Source organism: Phlebotomus papatasi, chromosome 1, assembly GCF_024763615.1.
Source record: "Phlebotomus papatasi isolate M1 chromosome 1, Ppap_2.1, whole genome shotgun sequence".
Taxonomy (NCBI): domain Eukaryota; kingdom Metazoa; phylum Arthropoda; class Insecta; order Diptera; family Psychodidae; genus Phlebotomus; species Phlebotomus papatasi.
The window spans coordinates 71,831,802-71,856,256 of record NC_077222.1 but is presented as its reverse complement, the minus strand read 5'-3'; the positions used below and the strand labels follow the sequence as shown (position 1 = coordinate 71,856,256).

Here is a 24,455-nt window from a genome sequence, read left to right as displayed (position 1 = left end):
CTTCTAATAATTTCCCCCAACGTCCCTCCTTTTTGAAAATGTAAATTTCTTCCTTTATTTTTTTCCAAAGGAATTTTTTTTTTCTTCTCTCTGCAAACTTTTTCGCGAAATTTGATTCATATTGAAGTAAAGAAGTCTCAACAAATTCGATTACAGAAATTGATGATAAGATGGTTATATTTTCCACACAGAAATATCATTTAATTTTATTTAATTTTTGTGATCAGTGTATGTATTAAAATATATTAAAAGTTTATTATAAAATTGGATAGCAAAATGCTGAAAACTACACACTAATAATTCCTGGATAAGCTGGAAGTACACTGCTGGCAATAATCATAGCTCCACTTTTTCATACTGGAAAAACTTTGAAAAAAATTTTTTTTAGAAAAAAATAAAAAAATCATTTGAAGGTATTTTCATACCGATATGAAAATTGCCAATCGAATTTCATACCGTTAGATTAAGATTAAGATTTGTCTATGGGTCGGTTATATTCCTTGCGGAACCGCTGCACCCAGGCCACTTATTTGGGCCCATTATGCACTCCCCACTTTATAAACTTTTTCATGAATTTTGCTAAAATTTTGCAAGAAAAATGTTTAACGAACAAAAATAAGGGATTAATTAAGGTCTTGAGGGGGATGGAAATTGACAACCAAAAAATTTCCATAAAAAATTACAAGATCCTATCACCTTTCATCCGAATTTGTCCGTATAGCCGACATATATGCATTTTAAACCACTCCCAGGGCTAAAAATCTTCTTTTGTTAGAGGCAAAAGTGTGCAAATTTCCGTGTTACAGTCGAAAAAAAAACAAGTGTTCTACCGAAATTTGATGTAAAACAATGCTGACTGCTTAGTCTCATCATGTCTTGTTGATTCTGCCCCAAACCAGAATTCTAAGTAACTAAGGTGGTCTTCAGAATACTGAAATAAAAAATTATCAAAAAGAAGCTTATTGCAGTTTGATAAATAGAAAGTGTTTTTCGTCATTTAAGTGGTACAAAATTATTTTTTTAAATAAAAAAAAATTGATAGGTCTTGTCTGAACTTGTTTTCTGTCTGAAAAAAAAAAATTTTAAACCCTTAAATGACGAAAAACACTTTCTATTCATCAAACTGCAATAAGCTTCTTTTTGATAATTTTTTATTTTTTGTATTCTGAAGACCACCTTAGTTACTTAGAATTCTGGTTTGGGCAGAATCAACAAGACATGATGAGACTAAGCAGTCAGCATTGTTTTACATCAAATTTCGGTAGAACACTTGTTTTTTTCGACTGTAACTCGGAAAATTGCACACTTTTGCCTCTAACAAAAGAAGATTTTTAGCCCTGGGAGTGGTTTAAAATGCATATTTGTCGACTATTTGGACAAATTCGGATGAAAGGTGATAGGATCTTGTAATTTTTTATGGAAATTTTCTTGTTGTCAATTTCCATCCCTTTCAAGACCTTAATTAATCCCTTATTTTTGTTCATTAAACATTTTTCTTACAAAATTTCAGCAAAATTCACGAAAAACTTTATAAAAATGATTCTAATTAGCTTAATAAAGTTATTAATTAAATTACTAAAGGATATTTACCTTCACTGATTGAAAATATATACCCTAGGGCCAAATTTATTGAGTGGAGCTATAATTATTGCCACCCGAAAATCGCCATTTTGATAAAGATTCTATTACAATACTCACAGTTCTAACGGTATGAAATTCGATTGGCAATTTTTCATATCGGTATGAAAATACCTTCAAATGATTTTTTTATTTTTTTCTAAAAAAAAATTTTTTCAAAGTTTTTCCAGTATGAAAAAGTGGAGCTATGATTATTGCCAGCAGTGTACTTCCAATATAAATTGAAAATTCCTAGGGTTTCCTTTGGAACATTCAATTTAATTTTTCTAAAAAAAACGGTTCCAGAATCGATTCCAGAACCGGTTCCAGAACCGGTTCCATGGCTAGGAACCGGTTCCAATACCCGTGGAAAAATCTGGCGGGTACCCGGGTTGGGTACCCGGTTCTGGAATCACTATGAACTGGTAATTCACAGATTATGAAACAATGATTTTGTTCTCTCCGAAATTGGACTTGACTTCTTGTTAAGTAGGGTAAGATGGGGTAATTTAGAATCAAGCCCATTTTGGAAGTTTGAGATTTTCTCACTATATCAGATGGTCAAAAAGAATAAGAAAACCACTCTAAAAAATGTTTTGTCAAATTAACAAGACAAGTTTGTAAAAAGAATGTTCTTCAATACAAAATATGGAAAAGCTTTGTCAAATCGGCAGCCAACTGAATCTTGTTAAAAGTTTGTCAAAAAGGTGTTTTTCCATATAAAATGCAGGAAAAAGTTTTGTCAAATTGGTAAATAACATCCTTTTGACAAAATTTAAAAAAAATCCATTTGTTCGTTTAACTAGACATTTTTTCAGAGTACGAAGAAGTACAAGATTTTACATTCAAGAGTATTTCTTCGTAGTTTTATCGTTTTGCCATCTAAAATTGGTTGGAAATCTCATAGTTCCAAATTAGACATGATTCCAAATTATCCTATCTTACCCTAAGTTCAAAACATTTTTGAACTGGACAACGTAAAAATGATGGAATGACAAAAGAAACTTTGCATAAGTAGGGGAGACTGGGGCAAAAAGTCACAAAACGGATATTTTATTTTTTTTACAAGCTACTCGAGCGCCTCAGAAATTTCTATTTAGCGCAGTTTTATAAAAAATTTACCGCTCTATGAGACTATCTATGGAAAAAAATTTAAGCCGCTATCTTTTTTATCTTGGAATATATTGAATCTTGAATTTTTCGATTTGTGACTTTTTGCTTCAGTCTCCCCTACTCAAAATCGTGAGTACGTTTGAGCACTAAACTAATAGAGAAAAACTATTTCTTTAAGGTATAGGAACTTTTCTCTTTATAAGCTCAGGTATCTCGGAAAGCTATCGGACGATTTCCCATCCCATCTTAGGGATGAGGTTGTCGGACCTAAGCTGTGCGGAACTATAGGTACAATGAAGATCACTGTAATTCGAAAACCGGACCATTTGCATTATAGTATGACCTCCCTATCTATAATCAATTATTGAACCAATCACATTCAAAAATGCTTAATTACTAAATTAAATATTATAAAGACTTATTAAAAAAATATCTTTAGGAAAATGAAATGATGGTATTAAATTTAACTAAAACCACCATACATGGGCGAAACTCCCTCATTCTTCCCTTAACCTTATAACTGTAAATTAGGGGTGCTTTTAGCACCAAATATTATTATTTCTGGTTTTGACAAACGACGGCAAAATTCTCAAAAACTTGGACTTCTGTTTCAAAATTTCTATAGGGAAGTTTATGTGATGTGGTTGATTGATTTTATGCGCCATATGTTGCATATGTTGGGTGACATAGTGGCAAAAAAAGACAAAATGAAATATTAAGAAATAAAATTCAAATTATATGAAAAGGGAGGAATTGTATGACTAAGCGTGAGGAGAAAAGTTGTATATATATAGTGAAAATCTGTGACTCAGATGTGTGGTTTTCACTCTCTATTTCTCACCACATCCATTTGCCATTCTGAAAGGACGGGAAATCACACATGAAATCGAGAGATGTGATTCTCAGCAATAATATAAGCGTCATATATATGAAAACCATAAATTCATGCGAATATCCATTCTCCAGAGTGAGGAATCAATTTTTGAAAAATCGACAAGTGGAGCGACAGTTTCTTTTTGCTCCCGGTGAAATTTTTGTCAGGGAAGGGCACAGAGAGGAGAAGTAGATACCAGCCGGAGGATGGAAAAAATAAGTTTGCATCACATGTTTCTGGCATATTTATGATTTGTGTGTGGTTTCTGACTCCATGGCGTTTGCCAAATTGCAAAGATAATCAAATGTCGATGGTACCATGGCTGGTTTTTTTTAGCATGCCGGAAAAAAGCCCATTTCCATTCACGATAGATGAATGACAACAATTAAAGTCACCGGCAGAGTATTTTCATTGAAACATTGTGATTTTTTTTTGTTTGACTGCGTCAACAGGACTGATGATGGCAATGGAAGGATGCTAAAAAATATCAGTATCTCTATACTGAAAACAGGCATCCTCATCTGAAATGATAGGAGTATATCAGAAAATGCTATAGAAGCTTGTATAGCAGAGAAAGGGAGCAAATTGAGCTTATTGTTCAAAACTAGTCAAATACAATGGAATTGTGAATTTGGGGAAATGGAAACTCCTATCCTTTTTGTCACATATGGAAAAATATGCACATATTCTAAAAGGGATGCACATTTAGGTTCTCAGCATGATTTTAGCCGTATGGGGAATGGGAAAAAGCTTATAGACTATGTTAAATTGAACAGTGAAGCTTCTCATACGTATAAGATTATCCCTGATTGTTCGTACATTCTTCATTTAGACATCTTTCAATCAGAAATGTGATATATGAAAATCCTTGCAGAAGAAACTTTCCCATTTACTCGATCTATTTCACAGATAAGATTGAAATCTAATTCACTCTGCTTATTTTTCTGTAATCTTTTCGTGGAAAATTGTTAAGAGCTCAATATCCTTCGCATATGAGCTTTGGTGTCTTTAGAGCTCATCGCTTCTTTTTTTTGCTGTTTTTCTGCTCTTTCTAGCAATTTGATGAATTGAAACTCAACACAATAAAAGTCACACAATAGACTATTTATTGTTGCTGAAAAAGAATGTCTTACTGTTTCTTCCTTGTATTCACTTCCCCCGTTTTCCCCCGTAAAAATCCTTCATGCTGTATAAAATCAATTTCCGAGATTCGAAGATACCCTCTTATAGTCAGTCGCTTAATCTTGCAACACACTAAACTTTAGGGATTGCAATATTTATGTGAAAAATACGAAATGTATCTAATTGTTGGAATTTGATGAACTTATGTTACATTTTACTTAGGGATTGAAACGTTTATCAAAATATATATTTGTACCTAATACCGTTACCAGTTATTTATAATTATTAAATAGTTATTGATAATTACCAGGAAGAAACGACAAAACAACTATCTGAGATTTAATTATTACAAAAGTAAGCAAGAGGTTTTTCAAAATTACCATAGATGTGGGTGTCTTTGGCCTCCGGAGTTGACTTTTCCCCCTGAGGTTCGTAAAGTTTTTTTTTTTAATTATAGCACTTAAGGATGGTATTTACTAATCGTACAAGGTATAGATGAGATCGGCGAAGATTATCTTTAAGTGCTAGAATTCAAAATAAATTTGTGAACAATAGATCATTCAGGAAGTCAAAGGCATATAATTTTTTCGACAAGTTTAAAACTACGCAATACTACTTGAGAAAAAGGATAAATTCACAGGAAAATGAAAATGTTGTACCGTGGAAGCGGAAAATATTCTTACAAAAGTTAACCGAGGTTCCGACGGTTTCCGAGGATTTTCCGAGTTCACAAGGATTTCTTGAGTTCCCTGAATTTGCGAAGATTTCCCAGTTTCTTTAAGGGATCCCTGGGTTACCGAAAAGTTATTAGAATTCTCATGGGTTTTCGAGGTTTCTTCAAAACCTTTTCCGGATTTTTCGACGGTTTCATAGGACTCTCTTGGGTTATAGAGCGGCTGCCGCAAGCTATTAGACATTTCTCAAAATGTCGAAAATTCCTCAGATATCTGATGAATTTTCGGAGTTCCCGATGATTTTTCGTATTCAAGAGGGGAACATGATCCAGTATAAGACAAATTTAATATTACACTTTTTCTACACGTTTTTGTTTTGAAATATGTATTTGTGTAACTTTACAACCTTTACAACAAGCAGTAAAAGATCAAAGCAACGAATATACATATGGGAAAGCGCGCTACCTTCGGACGATTTATGCTTCGCACAAATATTTTTTTTTTCAATGTGTTATAAATGAATTTGGTCCATTATAATATTATATTTTAATAGCTATTACAATGCCTCAAATTTTCAGAAAAGAGCTGAATGGGTGAAATCCATAAGGAACATTGAGAAAAAAATTAATTGTCCGAAGCTTAAGTCGCCCGAAGATAGCGCGCTTTCCCCTACGTGTAATCTTTTTTATGCCCAGCGCTCAATAACTTTTATTTTGTAAACATGTTTTTTTCGGTGGCAGCCAAAATCCCGAAAGCCAAAATCCTGAACGCTAAAATCCCGAATGTTCAACATCCTCAAAGGGATGAAATTATATGGAGGAAAATGTTTAGAATAATTTCCATAATTTCCCAAGACACAGAAGATTTTCCTTTGCCTCCAGCAAGCGCGGGTGCAATCGTGGGAGTAGCTATGACACTTTTAAGAATTCAGGATTTTGGCTTTCGGGATTTTGGTCCATTCGGAATTTTGGCGTTCGGGATTTTGGCCCATTCGGAATTTTGGCTTTCGGGATTTCGACAGGGACCCGTTTTTTTAGCCTTTCAACCATTTCAATGAGAGTTACTAAAAAACCTACATAAGTACATCACGATCACTCTCAAAGAAGATTTTGAAAATATAATTACAAAAAAGAGTTATTGTGCGTTGAGCATTATGCCAATTAACTCTTTCGCGTCTTTAGGGTAATGTCATGACTCGGGGAAAAAAGTTTTTTTTGGGTATTTACATTAATTGAAATCTATCTGTTCGTGCACGACATCATAATAGAAGGATGTAAGATTCTTGGCTCATTTTCTCAAGACTCCAGTTAGATTTCAATCAATGTAAATAGCCAAAAAGAAACTTTTTTCCCCGGGTCATATATGACCCTAAAGACGCGAAAGAGTTAAATAGAGGATGATAGGAATTGTAAACCAAAAAAATTCAATATGTTGTATAGTTTCAATTTTTAAAAAAAATTACTGATGCTGAAATTTTCTGCAAAATTCGAATAGTGTGAAGAAAATGAAAATTAACCCATTGCTTCGCTTCCTATCTCTTGTGTTCTGGATGAGCAAGAAAGATGAAAATCATCATCAATATCGACAATAGGAGATCTTCTGGTATTCCTTCCTCTTCCTTTCTCTGCGTACACAATCCCTTTGCCAATGACTTCTTTCTCAGGGCTTCCTTGTGTGTCGGTGATTGTGGTGAACCATATAAATTACTTTTATGTCCTCTCTCTGTCCTCAATGACAGGAACCATATAAGTTGTAAATATCTTCCTTTTAGCACCCATTGTAATCTACCCCTCGCTCTTTCTGCAATTGATGTAGTCTCCCTGGAGGTCATTAGCAGTGTGACGTAATTTCAAAGTGTGAAAATTATTTTCATCAAAGCATATAAAAGGAAGTTTTCCCATGGTTTGAGAAAATTCACTTACAGTGAGATATACTTGTTCCTTACAACTTGTGTAAATAAGTTTTATGATATCAACTCCCATGGATTCACCCAAAAGGAAAGTGTTTTCAGGATTTTTTTTGGGTTTCCCGAGTTTTCTCTATGTTGACTATCTTCCTTCTTGTTGAAGCAACTTTCAATGAGTATAGAGTTTTTCTCAAGAGCTTTTCATAGAAAGTGTGAAGAAGCAAAAACTTATCAATATTTTCACCAGGATATTGTGCAAAAAAAAATAGTGGTAACGTTGAGAGTTTCTGAGAGAAGAATACTTGGACAAAATGGTATTGAAATAGTCAGCAAAAGGAAGTGGTTACAATGCAAATTCCCTTTAACCTTGGATATGGGGTGAGGGGGAGTATAGTGCTGTAAATAATCGCCCGGGGGCGACACAAAATGCCAGAAGCATAAAATTTCCGACTGTGATTTGTACGATTTGTTGCAGGGCTCCCCCCTTTTGTCGCGTCCACCCTCGGATTTTTTTGGCTATTCCGCAAATGGCCTCACTGATAAAATGCCTCCAACCACTAAACGACCAGTGGGGCCAAAACTTATTGAATTATGTTGTCATCCATCATGTGAAGGGTTGGGGGGTTACGGGAATTTTATTATTGAAATAATGACCACTCGTTTTGGTGGCTTTTAATCATGTGGTGCGAAGGGGTAGGAAAAATGCCATCATTTCTTCTATTTCTTCGCACATTGTCGCCTTTTGTATATAACCCTGAGAGTATCTTGCTGAGAAGTCAGGATGATTAATACATTTACTTTATCTCCTATCGCTCCACAAAATGCAAATAACAGGGAGAACCGTATCTAAACTATTGAATCAAATCACTCGGAATCTACAGCGTTTTATGATATTGTATTTGTATTAAACCTTTAAGCAGGAACATGATGTCGAGGTTACTATTTAACAACTTATAAAAATAATGTACTAAAAATAAATACTGGAGATGGAATGTTCATATTTTGAAAATGTTTTCCGACGGGTTCTCTAGTACCAACCGGATAGGTACCGGTGAACGTCGATGAAAAAAGGGTCACCTTAGTTAGAAAATTCTAGATTATTCCCAAAGCTTTCGGCTTTGGAAGGCTTAGAGTCTGAGCCGAATGCTTTGGAAAGAATCTAGAATTGTCTAAGCTGACCCTTCTTTTTCCGACGTTCACCGGTTACTATTAGTAGTTTGGAATTTGGAATTAATATTTTGAAATTTGTTACTTTCAGATTAATAAACGTTAATTATGAAAGGAAAAATAATTATCTATTAACACTAAAGCTACCGACCGTTTTTGATCATTTTTCCTAGCACGCTCGGTCAAATGACACATCGCGATAGGTAGGATACTCAGCAAATATTTCTTGGGAAAGAGAAAAAAAAAGAATTTAAACACTTTAAAATATATTACATGCATATTTTAGGAAATTCATAAAGTTTGATAGCGACATTGATACTGTTTAAATATATTTTAATTTAAAGAAAAATTATAAACCAGTCAATTTTATTGGTCTTGGTAGGTTTAGTGTTAAGGATGTTTCTTGAATTATAAGGCCAAGGATTAGCTGTTTTTCACCATTTTTGGATGAAAATTAAACAAGCCTCATACTTTTGAACTATTTGATCAATATTTAAAGTTATTAAATATTGTTTTTCAAAAAAAGATAACTAAAATATAAGACCAATATAAGGAAATGTGATCTTCGTAGTACTTGTCTTAAATAAAATTAGCAAAAAATTCAATTTTCATTAGTTCATTTCATAGTTAAACCAAGAATAATCAAAAAAAAAATAGTAAAATCGATACATTAATTCGGGATTGAAAAATATGCATTTATTGCGTTAAGATACCTTTAATATCTTATCAAATTAGTTTTCAATAATTATTTACGTTCAAAGAAAAAAATTGAAAAATACACAATCAGTGAGATATCTTTAATATCCTTCGCCAAAGTCGAAAACTGTGCTTGGCGCTCTTTTGCTTTCGTCTCTGTATATTCGAAAATACTACGAATTAGCTTTTGAAACTCTTATGGACTATTCTTAAGTAGTTTATCTGACGATTTATCTGTCAAAGAAAACGAATTTTTTGACCTCGTAAATAGGGAAACCCCCTTAAGGGACCGCGCGTTCACGATAACAAACATTTATCTGAATAGTCACTGAATTTATTTCTTTTACGCTAAATTATTCCAAATATCATTTATTTACAAAGTGTAACTATCTAAGGAAGGATTTTGCGTAACACAATTCACATCAAAAAGAATACACAGGAAAATATTATCAAAATTGACGCGGTGTCAAACTTTTCGTACGAAACATCATACAAAAACGACAAGATAGCAACAAAATGTATTTGTACCTTTGTCGGGTCACTTTTCCTACGCTATTGAAGGACTAAAGTAAATTAAAAAAAAAACTTATAATAACAACTCGGAAATCAATTACACAAAAAATATTCAAAATCGTTTAATTGGCATATCGTGTATAATGCGAATGGGTTAATATCATAATAAGCATTATTTAACAATTTCCTGATTTTTTTCTATTTATTCTTAATAAATTTTGTATGTATTTCATATCTTTTTAAACTTAAATAATTATTAAATTATTTAATAATTTTACTATATTAAAATAATTAATAATCCTGCACACATTGCAAAAATGGCAAAATTTCCATACGAATTAAATAAAAAATAAAAAATGGAAATTTGCATTATATGAAGTGTATAATTTTTTTTACTCTCCGTACAATATTAAAAACAAATAATTATTTTTAATATTGTTATGAAAGTTTATTTATTTTTTTCATTTTAGATTCAGCAGGCCCCAAGACATCTGCTGACGACGAAGACGAAGCCCAGGAGGACGAACAAGATCGAGTTCCTGATCTCAATTCACCAGATAGCATTTCGGAGGATTTAGTGCGTCCTCTGCAATCGCAAAAGAGTCCTAAAAGACCATCTGAAATTTCAAAGAGAAATCCCTCACCGTACTACTATTCGGATCTACTGAAGAATCGTGACGGGCAGGAAGTATCTGGTAATCAGAAAAACCGTCAGCAAAGGCCATTAAGATCGAAAACTGTTGATTCACGGAGCAGTGCACAGAGTGGTGAGAGAAGTTCTACTCAGCCACATAAGTATTACAAGAAAAGTAGTAGCCTTGACGTACCATCGGCTGACCGGGAGGATTTAGAACCACAGAGACGGCGATATTCAATCACTGAAGACGGTGTGAGGATCATCAGATGTGACTCTCCGTCAACAACAACATCTGATGACTCTGACTGTACGGAGTGTCAGAAGAGACGAGAGTGGCACGCTCAAGCATTGGCTCTAGTCCGTGAGACTTGCAACGTTGTTGCCGTACCGGACGCCTCGATGCCACCCCATCGACTTCTCGGACCGGCCATGTGTGCATGTACAGCAGCACCCAATGTTGTAGATGATCCCGATGATCTCTTTAGGCCACGTAGTATCTTTTATGTCCATCAAGCGGGGGAGCAAGAATGTGCTGACTGTAGTCAGGGAATTGCTGAGAAGGTGACAGTGGCTGAGAAAGGTATAGAGTCTGGAGGTAGTGGAAGAACTAGAAAAATTTATGAGACAGCTTTTGATTCTAAAATTACACGATCAGATGATGATTTGGATGATGATTTGGATCGTTTGACAAATCATTCAGTTCTTGCATCAACTCCACATACCATTGACACTCCCAAATCTCTACCTAAGGAGGGTAAGGAGAGATCAAGAAAATCCTCAAGATCATCGGATGTAAAGAGAAATTCCCGAGTGAAGACACACACCACTCCAGATAATGGAGGTAGTGCCTCGACTATATCACAAGAGATGGAAAATTTACATCTCATGGACAATTCCCTGGACAATATGGCCAATGCCAATGAAGCATCTTCAGCAGCACAGTTGCCACTCAGAGGATATACACCGTCTCCACCATCTACAGCTCCCCTTCCGGTGAAATTTCCGGGAAAGCATGAGCGCTTCCTTATGAATAGTATCAAAAGTGCACCAAATTTGCCAGCAACAAATCCATTGAAAAATGCTCGACTCAAGGATTTACGACTACCACTGAAATCCCTACGTCCTCATGATGCTCCAGCCAGTAGCGATGGAAGTATCGTTGATACAGGATCATACAACAGTCCCCGGAATATCGACAGACCACGATCTGTGGTACTGGAGTCTGGTAGAGTGTTGGAGTTGAAGAGAAGCCATCACAGTAGTGGTCAGAGGCAGAGACGCAATTTTTCATCTACTGAGAGTATGGCTACATCAAGCAGTGGTGGTAGTATGGAATCAATTAGATCGAGCACGAGTGAAGGCAATCGCAGTACATCAAGCTCGGAATCTCGTCATTCAACATCCCTGAGCTCTCACAGTTCAGATTCAGTTCCAGGAGTGACGAATCCCTTGCGAGTGCCAATTGTTATTCATTCCAAACTTCACATTCTGAGTCCCATCTCGGATAAATCTAGTCAGGAGCCAGGCAGTGAGACGAGTGATATCAATAATAGAAACAATAACAGTCAAAAGGCATCGCCTGATGATGGAACAAAACAGAATCAGAATGAAGATTTCACCACGGACAATGCAGCTTCAAAGATAAAGAGGCGACTGCCTCAGAATAAAACTCTTCTCCTCATAACAGGTGAGTTTTCTATTATTTAAAAAAAACTTTTAATATGATTTCAATTGCTCGGTAAAATGAAAATCATTATATAGAGAGAGGCCAACCAGGGAATAACGTGGAAAATTTCGGTCCAATTACGAATTAATTATGAATTAATTTATTATAAAATATTAAAATAGAATCTATTATTAAAATAGAAAATATTAAAATAGTAGAATAAAATATTAAAATCCCAATGTTGCAATATGTAATTCAGTTTAAGTGCAGTGTGTAGCCATTTCCTGTTTGTATGCGATTTTCCCTGCCACATTAGGGGAATGTTGGCATGGTTCGCACAGAATGACCCTTCAAACAACGCAAATTTTCTCTTTGTTTGCAAAGAACTAGTTCGTCAAATCTTAGCTATAAGATAGATCATTATTAAGATCATGAAACGAGATGAGAAATGGCGGGTCAGCTCTTTGCAAACAAAGAGAGAATTTGCATCGTTTGAATGTTCACTCTGTGCGAACCATGCCAACATTCCCCTACCTGATTACACCACAATACCTGATCCCTCAAAATATTATAGAGAATAAAAAGTGAAAATCGGTAGTGATCTAAATTCGAGATTTTTTTTTTATTTAAGGAGGAGCAAAAACAATTTAGAGCCTTAATAAATTAAATATTCATGAAAATATAGTTAAATCGAATTATTTAGCCGAAGCTTAACTATCGGTTTTCAACGGTATACTCATATCTAACTTCATTTATGTTTATGAGACATTAAATTTAAATAATGACTGAAAGAATAAGATCATAAATGTAAGCTAACGAGATAAAGTTCCTTCGAGCGGTTAAGAAAATCTCTGGTAAAGATCAAGTGAGGAACGTTACCGTTACCTGAAGGTCTAAGATCTGCTTCTTCATTTTTAGATCCCAACTCTGATGGTATGATCATATTCAGGGCATAAATAAAGAAAAACAAATCCCCAGAACCCTATCACTTTCGAACATTGATACCGAAAGATCTGGGAAGAAAAGTTTTTAATTCTGAGCCGAAATCTCCCATTTGACATCCACAGGATTATCTTTTTTGATGAATGAAGAAAGATTGCCCAGAAAAGCTTTTTAAATCATTATGAAATGGCGCCAATAAGACAGACCTAGGCTAATGCCCTAGACACACGGACGACTTAACCCGAGAGACGGCTTAACGTAATTATAATCAAATATATGACCAGATTCATCAGATTACAATTCCATCAGTTTCTGACTAATCCGTGTGTCTCGGTTTAAGCCGAGAAACGGCTTGGTTAGTGAGAAACTAGTAGCAATTCAGTCAAATCACTATTTTGATTATAATTACGTAAAACCATGTCTAGGCTTAAATCCTAAGTGTCTAATGCCGGCTTCAGACCTGAGGTTTAGCCCAATTCCCGCAAGCCTTATATTTCAAAATAGTAACCAATTTTATTGGTTTTTCAGAATTATCCAGATCATTTATCCATAATATTCAATCCTAAGTCATATTTTCCCAAAAAATCTTGACTGATAAGAAATAAGAAAAGTTAAACCATATGGCTAAGTCTTAGGTCTGAAGCCCATATAAGAGTCCTAATAGACTCAGGCTGATCCTCCAGAATATTTAGCTTGTAAAATTGGACAGTAATGGATTAGATAAAGAAAATTTATGCAAATAATCTTTAAATGATGATTCTTAGCCCTGGTAAGACCATTTGAGAAAAATCTTTTCTGCAAAATTTTACAGGCTAAACATTCTCGAGGATCAGCCTGAGTCTATTTGGGCCCTAAAGCATGTCTGTAGCAGATTCAGGATCTTAAATTTTGCTTTGGGCCTAAGAATCAATTTTAAAAATCTTAAAGTAAGCGAAAATGAAAAAAAGTGGAAGACTAAGGGGGTGAATATTCTGAGATGGTGAGTTATACACGTGATAATTTTACCTATCTGAGATCTCCTATTGTAAGGAGATTGCAAAAACTTTTCATCTTAATTCATTGATTCTGTGAGTATTTCACACGACACTTTATGTGAAAGCCTCACGAAACAATTACAAAAGGTCATCTAAATGCCTTGAATTTCTCACGTGAATAACTTAGGCATCTCAGATTTCATATCCTGGATATCCATGATCCTGGCTATGCATTTTGACTCCATGAATCTTACAAGAAAAGGCCTCCAACTCGAAATCTAACTTTTTAATGAAACTACATTTATCCCCTAATTCAGACTCAAGAAATTAATTGATGATAGTCCTAGACTTCGACAGGTTTCTGTTCGCCCTGTATGGAATGGGCTAAAGGTCAAAAACTTCATTTTTCGAATGCAGACCCTAATGACATGAGATTATGGGTTAGAATATTCTTCATACCCGTCGAAAACTCGACCTAAGATATCAAAATATTGTCTTATTTTCCCATTCCCCTACTTCTTATCCTGATAATGATTTGGGAATTTGTTCAGGTAGACATTTCGATCCTTGAAGAAAGTAACATTGAAAGATTCATTCCTTTCATTTCAAGATCAAAGGTACTACCATATAAAGTTGATTCTTTTTTAATATTTTTTTGTTGTGCCATCCGGAAAACAAACAAGATGTTTGGGTGAGACTGAGCTAAGCTGATGGTTTATTTAGTTACTGGTTTATATACATTTTAGGATCCTTTACCAGGACCACTACTGTATAGTCCCATCGGACTTTGCTATCTTACTGTGGAGCTATCTCCAATTGATGGTACATTGGTCTTTCTTTATCATATAGTACAATTATATACAATATGACATACCTTAAAAATTGTGTTTTCTGGTGGATAAGGGCAAGCTTAGGCTTGAAAAATTAGATTATATCTTGATTTTCAGGATTGACTCATAGGAGTCCGAAAATATCCCTAGTCCCTATCTCTTGCCATTTATCCTCTACATTCAAATCACGTATTTTTTACCTTTTTACTTTTGCCATACTGGATAGGACGAGCAACATTTTTTTGAAACCTGAAACCCCTGGAACGCCTGGAACTATCACTAATGAATTCGCTGGGTCTGGAATTTAGGAGTAGGGGAGACTGGAGCAAAATTTGTCAATTCTAAAATTTTAAAAGTCGGTATCTTTCAAGAAAAAAGAGATCGAGGCTTCAAATTTTTATCATAGATTGCCTTCATGAACCTCAATAAACGTCAAAGGTTTTAAAGAATCCGAGCAAGGAATATAGAAAATAAAAAATATTGAAATTTTGAGCCCTGTTTTTAAAATATTTGCCTTTCAAGAGATATCAATTTTCATTAACTTACTTTCCGAAATTGATACATTAGTGTGTTTTTGCTGTATAATTTGGATATCCTGAACATGAATCTGTTGTTGAAATTCAATTTAGAGTTGAAGGACTTTCTTTGTTAGTTCTACAGCCCTAAATAAACTATTGATACTTGAGAATACTTGACCCGTCAAATTTTACGGTAATGAATAACTCCAAAGTTTGAGATGATAATTTAGGCTCAAGGCTCAAAAGACTCTTTAAGGACCAGTCACCGGTGACGGCGGTGACCCAAAACCGAAAACTTATTTTACTATACTTGATTTTCCATTCCGTGCTTTATACGGTCTTTAGGCCTAATATATAGTCATATGGCTTAAATTTTCTAATTTCTTATCAGTCAGGCAAGATTTTTAGGAAAATTTTAACTTTAGGTCACTAAGAACAAAATGATCCATTAGGTTTCGAAAAACCATTAGGATAAGTGTGCCAAATTTCGGCATAGTTGCAGGCAAGCGTTAAAGTCTCAAGTTTGAAATGTAATATTTTAAATACAAATTGATTTTTTTATTCTTTCTTTTGTAAGAGTGTTGCTTGGAACCTTGTAAAGAGTTTACCGTCTTTATTTACTCTAAAATCATTCTGCATACATTTTAAAGTGAATAAAAATATAGACACAGCTTTGGTGCCCTATTTCGGCCACCTTAATTTTCATAGTTCCTTGCCCTTCGGGAATTCTTCCAATATCTTTTTCACGTTATCTCGTTTGTTGAAGCTACATTTTTTGTATTACTTTGCATTGTATAATCTCTAGAGTACGTAAAATCTAAAAGTTCATGGAAATTCTAGGAATAAAAAAGGTGGCCGAAATTGCAAGCTGGCCGGAATTTGGCACACTTATTACCCTATACTTAAATTGGTTATTATTTAAGATTTTAATATGTTCGGGAAATTGACTAAAGTTTCAGTCTGAAGTCCATTTTATATTCATTCTAAATATTTTGTTAATTATTTTACGCAATGTCCAGGTGATGAGATTCAGGGTTCAGACAGTGGAATCTCACTGCATTCACGAGATGGTGCCAAATCGAGAATAAGCGCCTTCCAACCACTAACTACAAACAAATTCAACCCAACGGTGGAGAAAGTGGACAATAATATTGCTCCAGCAGGATTACCACAGGATTTAAGTGATCTTCCATTTGATATGCCAAAGTTACGCCGTCGCAGAATCATAACCCAGCCGGTAAGTTTTTCTCAAAATCTATTGTACTTGGAGAAAGATTGACCAAGTGTTTATGTTAGGATGCGTGCACTTCTGGGAGTGCAACATCTGTGGATTTGGGTGATCTTCCATTTGACATGCCCAAGCTCCGACGACGCATGAGATTGACACCGCAACCAACTTGTGGAGTTAGTGGAGTTATCCAGACTAGTACAGAATCCAGCGGAGTCTCTCAGGCTTCATCTAGTCATTCTGTGCGAGAGGATAAGCCAATCCTAGGTAAAATTGAGCTAAAATACCTAAAGCAAAAAATAGAAATTACTGTGGGATAATGTCTCAATATCTATTCTGATTAATCTCATCGTGATTGAGTTGATTGTACATCCTGAATAATGAATAAGAACCAGACTTTGAGCACTTTTGCCCCATGTTCCCCACATTTAGGATACCAGATTCTCACTTTTTTTCGCAGAGTATTTCCTCCGCAAAACCCTTCTGCAATGTTGATGTGCATGTTGCGGAGGGGCAGTTCAAGGGGTAGACCAATGAATTTTGCAAATCGTCGTGTACATATTTGTCCAAGGGAACATGTTGTGTGGTTGGTCCTGGAAAGAGTCCCTCAAATGCATGTGAGTGCGGACACCATGTGCACAAAATTGGGAAACCTCACATTGTCTGGCACTTATTGAGAATATTAATGAGATGTAATTGATTTTTCCGCACCAGAGAAATGTGCTTGTTCTTTCCTATCAGACAAGCAAAAGGGACAGTCAAATGGAAAATTCAACAGGGAAATAGTTACAATTCTCTCGCTCTTTCCCCATCTCAAAAACATTCTAACGGGGGTTCTTTTTTCGGCTTTTTGCTGCCTATAGATGGGGAGGAGGATGGGAAACTTTATTGGGCATTCCCCTAATTTTTATGGTGTCCTTTAGCACGCAATTTATAGGGATTCACAATGGCAATATCGGTGGTTAATCTATTGTTAGTGGACCATCTGCGTTTTGATATATTCTATGTTCTGATTGTGGAATTTTTTTTTTCATGTTGTTGTTGAAATCTCCCCATCAATTAGGCACAGGCATGTTCCGTCAGAATCTCACACTTAATCTAATGGAGACAAAGTCATCGGCATCTAAGAAGTCCCTGGGAGGGAGTTTGGAGCTGAAATCGAGTGGGAAGGGGCTGCTGAATCTCAACTTGGGTGCCTATTCATCTGGTGTGGATCTTATTGACGCCACAGTACCACTGGAGAGGCAGGGATGGTATCATGGAGCCATAAGTCGAGTGGAGGCTGAATCAACACTAAGATCTCTCAATGAAGGAAGTTTTCTTGTGAGAAACAGCGAATCCACAAGGCAGGATTACTCTCTGTCGCTCAAGTAAGTTGATAAAATATCTTCCATTAACCCTTTAACCCATTCCTTACCATGGTATTATACATCATACGCAAATTGAGTGATTTTTGATGATTTATTTCTGGGCAATTTTTATCCGAATTGCTGTCGGAAATTGATTTTTAGTAACGTTAGTTATTCAATTACTTGAGAAAAATAGTCCGACAGAGATGAAAATACATTTTGTTATTATTTTCTTGCTTCGCGTAAGGTCATGCAAAATTTGTGCTCAAAATGGCGGACAGAAAATACGACATCTCGTCGAATTTTTTAAAATTGGCCTCTTTCCTCTTTCCTGATTTGAATTCTAGTTGCCAATTGGTGTTCTTGGATAGTTACTCTATCTAAAGCAATAGAGTTTGTAATGAATTAATGCACAGAATTTAAATTCAGTGACCGTTAAGACGTTTGTTTGACAGAGGCTCCCCGCGCCTCCATATGAGATAAAAATTTTTCTTCTCAAAAAAATCATCTATTAATCTGTAGGAAACTAATCGCAATTATTAACATTCTATCTCAAGTATTTCTGGTACATTGACTGCATGGGTTAAGGACAATTGAGTGAAATTTAAGCAAAAATGAAATTTTTCCTACGACCATCTAAAATCATGTTTTGATCTAAAAAAAAGGCGGAAAAGTTATTTTTTCTGACCCTCAATTTTTGACCTTCTCGTCTTTAAGCCTGCTTTCAAACGAGGGTATTTTAAGAATGCAACCGCAATGCTATGCACCGGCGAGTCTTGGAAAACCTCCCCTTGAGATTTGTGTCTGAATAAAATATCCCAGTTAGCTGTTATAATACTCCTATTTGTGTCTCGACTAAAATTAGAAAGTCTAGCAGACTTTCGTGCTTTTATATGCCTAAGAGCTTGATTTAAATAAACTTTCTATTATGTTGTAAAAATATTAGAGAAAAATATGCTTTTTTTAGTCAGTTTGACCTACATAATCCCTTAAGGGGTTACATGGATCACGCAGCCTAATAACAGCATGTTTTCTTTCATTTTTGTCAACGTAATAAATTTTTTTTTCAATTAAAGCCCTTAAGTATGTATAAATACAACATTTGAACTGCATTTTTTTAAATTTTTATTTAACCTTTACTCCTTGGAACTTGGCAACTAATTTTTGGAAACGTCTTTTTGAGAAAAACTTTTCAGAAGTCACGATAACTCAGTGTGGATTAATCTAACGTCAAAAAAAAAAAACAAATTATATCCTGTTAGACTATGAAGTTAAACTTACTTGAACCATGGATTTTTTGTTGCTTTGATAACAATTTATTTTGCAAGATGAGAAAAAAATACGCCGAAAATCAAATTATGTATTAAATTTTTCCAAAAACCCAATTTAATCTTTCTTACAAAAGTCCTCAAGTTCAAGTACGGGTTTAACTCATCTGCTAACAGGAAAAAAACGGTTTTTAGCTTTTAGGGTCAGATGAATCTACTCTATGTAATCGTTACTAACAAAAAGTAAGTTTTTTCAATAAACGTCTCCGACAATCAGGTCCTAACGGCCGCATTTTTTTTTAATAAAAATGTAAAAAAAAATAGTTTGAATGTCATGATTTTATATGCCTAGTAGCTTGAATTAAATAAAATTTTTATTATGTTGAGAGTTGAGCAAAAAAGTTAGAAAATATGCTATTTTCAACCTTTTTGACCTGCATAGACCCTCAACAGATCAAAGTTCAAAGTCAATATACGACCTCAGCTAATTACATATTCTTAAATTTCACGTCTGACTGCTCCATTTGATGGCTTCAAATAAACTTTCGGAGTCCTTGGTGCTTTTTTTTAAACATATCCCCCCAGGGAAATTAGAAGTCCATCACGACAAGTTTTTAAGATGCCTTAAGGCCTCTACACATTGGGAGTAATTTTCAAAAAAACAAATATTTTTTAGAAGGAAATTTTCTGCACTTCTCTAGGTGGAAACGTCAAAATTCTGTCAAAAATGCAATTTTTGACGAAAACAGTTCCCAATGTGTATAGGCCATTAAGAAGATTATTAAAAATAATCGGTAGAATCATTTTGAGAAACTTGCTTTCTTATCATATGGTCAACCGTTAGTGCCAAAAAATACGATTTTTAGAAGACTCAATGACGACTTTTCTAAAATATATTCTAAAACTATATTTTTATTTTCTCTATGGATTTTTAGGCTTTCGTTATAAATTCTTAAATATCCTCTAAATATGTGAAAAAGATTACGTGACAACTTCCTTCTTTTCGAAAAATATATTACTGAATAAATTTATTACTGAAATTACGTTAGAAAAAGAAATCAAAAATAGTTACGAAATATTTTCCCATTTTTACACTTTTTTTAATTCTTGAATGTAGTATAGTACGGACAAGAGCTTTGTCCTGCCCCCACCCCCGCCATTGGGCTTTTAATATAGTTTTTGAGTTTTTATAAATTCATTTTTGTATTGACCCTCTACAAATGATCAGTAAAACATCAAATTTGAGAAGTGTTTAAATTTACAACTTTAAAAGCAAGAGAATTTTCATGAAAGATTCGATCTTTATGAATTGAAAAATTAGGCCAATTTTTGGAATGATTTGTGTTTTTTTCACTGGTAAAATTATTTTTTTTTGCTGAATAAATATATATTTTTTACTTTTCACTTGTTTTTGATTTTTTTTTGACGTTTCTAGGCGGGGGCAGCTGCCCCCCCTGCCCCTAGCTGGGTACGCCCATGCAATGTTTTATAATCAAAGAATTTGTTAAAGATAGGTAAAGTTAATATTTATGCCTGGTGACGAACACTTTATAAGAAAGAAGAGATGGGGCATACATCCTCTATGTCAAAACCGTCCTACCGCAGGATTTTATGCTAATATTGTTGCTAAATTAAGACAATACCGCAAATTTTTATTTTCCTATAAATCAACTTTAACAATTCGACCATTAATGAAAATTAAACGATGCATTCAGAAGAGTGATTGATATCGTGTCTCCATTTCATCTGCTTTTCGACTCTTGATAACTTTGAAAATAGTTCACGAGAAAAACATCTCTTGAAATACAAAAAAAAAATTAAAATCGTCAAGCGATATATATTCGAACATAAACAAATTGAGCTTTCGAAGAGGGAGATTTTAAGCGCCGAAAAATAGGCCAAAATGCACCGGTCTAAAGCTCAGCGGGATTTTTGTGTCAAAATGGCGGGTTCGAAATAAAATCCCCCCATTTAGATGCTCCCTTTGTGTCTCGACTAAAATAGAAAGTCTAGCAGACTTTCTATTTTATTCCGAAACGTTTCGAACTTACTTTGAGGTATGTGGTATTGGCAATAATTTAATAGTAGTCAAAGGGTTACCAAATAAATATTAATGGTTGATGCAAAATAAATTAAAAAAGATATAGTATCAGACTAGTCTCACCGCAGGGTTTTATGACATGTTGTCAGGAATTTAAGGAAACATCGTCACTTGCTTTGCAAACCGAAAACGTTTTGCTCATGAAGTTGCTTTACAATAGCTAATGTTTAGTTTTCCTTTATAAAATTCATGATAGCTAGACTTTATGAAAGCCTTCATCTTACTTTAGTACTCCTTGTGTTCTCTTGATAGCAATATTTTTTTTTGGAAATTTTACTCAACAGATTTTCTCCTCATGTGTGTTGTGGAACTGTTATTAAAAAAATAAAGACAAAATCTATTAAAATGAAAATTAAATTCACTAAACAATTTCACTGTAACACTAGGTATTTTTAAAGATATCCTTGGTGAAAGGTGTGAAAACTCTTGAAAAATCTGCACGGACAGCACTTTATATTTATCAATAACAAAAAACAGCTGATTGAGCTTTCGAAGAGTTATTTTTGTGCGCCAGAAAGTAGACAATTTCTACTGAGAAAGCTGAGTGCGGTACTTTGTGCGCCAGAAGGTAGGCAAGTGTCACTGAGAGAAAGCTCAGTGCGATATTTTGTGTGCCTGAGAGTAGGCAAAATGACACGGCGAGAAAGCTCAGTGAGATATTTTTAATTTCGAAAGAACAGTTTCGAATCAAAAGTCCCCGCTATAAATGCCGCCTCTCTGTGTTGTTCAATGCAAATGCAAAAGTGGATTATTTTTGTGGGGAAATACATAATTTTTTTTCTTTTGTTTTCAGGAGCGCCAAAGGATTCATGCATATGCGAATACAGAAAAATGACGGAGGACAATATATTCTGGGTCAATTTAGTCGGCCATTTGATTCAATTCCCGAGATGATCAGACACTTTTGTCTCAATCGGTTGCCGATTCGTGGTGCCGAGCACATGGTTCTCCTGGAGCCGGTAATTGCGCAGCTCCTTTAGAAATTATCAATTAAATTTTCTGTACACAGAAATCCATCAAAAGAGAAATGGCAGAGTGAATCTATCCTATTATTTTGCAATGGGATTGAGGATGTGTAATGGAACATATCAATGATTTATTTGTATCATTTTTGCACATTATTTCATTTGACCACGTGAGCCATGGAGATTAAGATAAAATTGTGATAAAAGCAATATTGTAATCGGTCTGTTGAAATAATAATATTGAATGTGGGAGATTTTTGTTTGGAGGGAGCTAAAAAAAAGATTACGTCAATTTCTCTGTGCAATAATTTAATTATTTCCTTGGGCAATTAATTCTAAATCTGCAAGCTCCCTCCGTTCTATAAAACAGAAATAATGTGAATTAAATAATAAACAAAGTGGCTGAAAAGGAAGAAAAATCAGTTTGCCAAAGAGAGAATGGATATTAAAAAAAAATTGGGTGAAATGCAGGGAAATTATTGTTGGAATTTTCCGATAAATTTGAAAGGATTTCATTGAAATAATAATAATAATAATTTGAGTATTCTTTTATGCCCAAATTGTTTGTTGAATGCACGAGATGCTAGAGAGAAAAAAAAAACGGTGAAATGAAACAGAAATTGTCCCGACATTGGCTTCCAGGAAATAAAGGATGATGCAAAAAAAATGAAAATATTACTAAGAACTTTTCATATAATCTTAATATTTATATAGAAAGAAAGAGAAAAAAAAGAGGGAGAAAAGGAGGAGATATTGTAGGCCAGAAAACAAAAGTTAATCTAAACACGATATTTAAAGGACAAAAATCATGTGGTAATTGCATAGGAAATAGTGATTATTATACAGCAAAAAAAATATAAATTGATGCATTATAGACAAGATAAATTGAATACAAGTTTTTTGTAGAGGAACACCACATTTTATTAAAACTCCCATGTGTGAGTAGACTTTTTATGAAGGAACAGAGGAAAAAAGACAGAAAAAAACATCATTAGATTACTTGTGTAAACATCGAAAGATGAAAAAAAAACTCCTTTTTTATTTTATTCTGGCATTTATCAGTAGGTTTCATTGTATATAGACAAAAAAAATTGTATTACTTGGTAAGTTTCAAACTCTCTTGTCTCCCCATGGAAAAAAGAAAATATTTCGAAGAGGTTTATCCTACAGGTGAATATATTTATGAATTTAAAAGAAAAAAATGTAGATCATTTAATTCCACGTAATATTCCACTCTCTATCTACCAGTTTAATTGACGAGAAAGGTAACAAAAATTACTGAAGATTTGAAGAGGAGAAACAAACAGTTCTGTAGTGATAAAATGTATACAATAAAGATGAAAAGTTGAACAAGTGCTCTTTTTCTTTGATTTGATGCGGATTTGTGAAAATAAATACGGAGAACCGGAGCAGAATTTCACTGGCTAGGGATTCTGTAGGCCTTTACACATTTGAATTGGTCCAGCTTTGAAATTGGCAGCTTTAAATCTATTTATAAATGAAACTGGACGTTATTATGATATTAATTTAGCTCAATAAATCAATTGCAAAGCTCATTTACATATTTAATGATAAGGCTCAATTCGCTCAATTTCATTTAAAAGCAGGAGAGTCCAACTTCAAAGCTGACCCATTTCTTTTCCAGTAAAGTGATCGGTTCACTTGTATTTTGAGTTGACCAATTAGTTTTCAACCCATTTTCAGAGTTATAGGGCAAGTGTACCAAATTTTGGCCAGCTTGCAATTTCGGCCACCTCTTTTGTTCTTCAAAATTCCATGAATTTTTAATTTTTGCAAACTCTAGGGAGTAAACAGTGCAAAACAGTAGCAAAAAATGTCCATTCTAAGATCGAGATGATGTGAAAAAGACTTTGCAAGAATCCCGGAAGGACACGGAACTATGAGAACCAAGGTGGCCGAAATAGGCCACCAAAACTATGTCTACATTTTTATTAATATTAAAATGCATTAAGAATGATTTTAACCCTTTAACGACGAGACAGTCTTCGCGGACCGAAAATCAGTAATAAAAATGAAACCAATGAACAAAATCAGTAAAAGGTCTTAAATCTGGTCTGGAAAAGCCAACAGATTCTGATTTGGTCTATTTTTGTCTCTATGAACGATAGGGACAAAAATAGCCTAAAAACTTAAGTAATTTTTCTAACAATACTAATGAATGATAAATTTTCAATCTAATGAAAAATAATATGTTAGAGTATTGTAGTTTCTTTTCCCAAAACGGTTTTGCTTAAAAAAAAATTAGAAGTATAAAAAACATTTAAAATTATTTTT

The 24,455-nt window shown here is 34.3% G+C and overlaps 1 protein-coding gene across 1 annotated transcript in view; it reads left to right on the top strand.

Moving 5' to 3' along the window:
* The window catches only part of LOC129800684 (uncharacterized), a 118,940-nt gene extending 95,427 nt beyond the window's left edge, over positions 1–23,513 (top strand). The window contains exons 6-10 of the mRNA XM_055845273.1: positions 10,153–12,006; positions 16,269–16,486; positions 16,546–16,744; positions 17,541–17,847; positions 21,989–23,513. Of these exons, the coding sequence (XP_055701248.1) occupies positions 10,153–12,006; positions 16,269–16,486; positions 16,546–16,744; positions 17,541–17,847; positions 21,989–22,175 (2,765 nt within the window). The 3' untranslated portion in view covers positions 22,176–23,513. The remainder of the gene's footprint in view (positions 1–10,152; positions 12,007–16,268; positions 16,487–16,545; positions 16,745–17,540; positions 17,848–21,988) is intronic.
* The last annotated feature ends 942 nt before the right edge of the window (positions 23,514–24,455 follow it).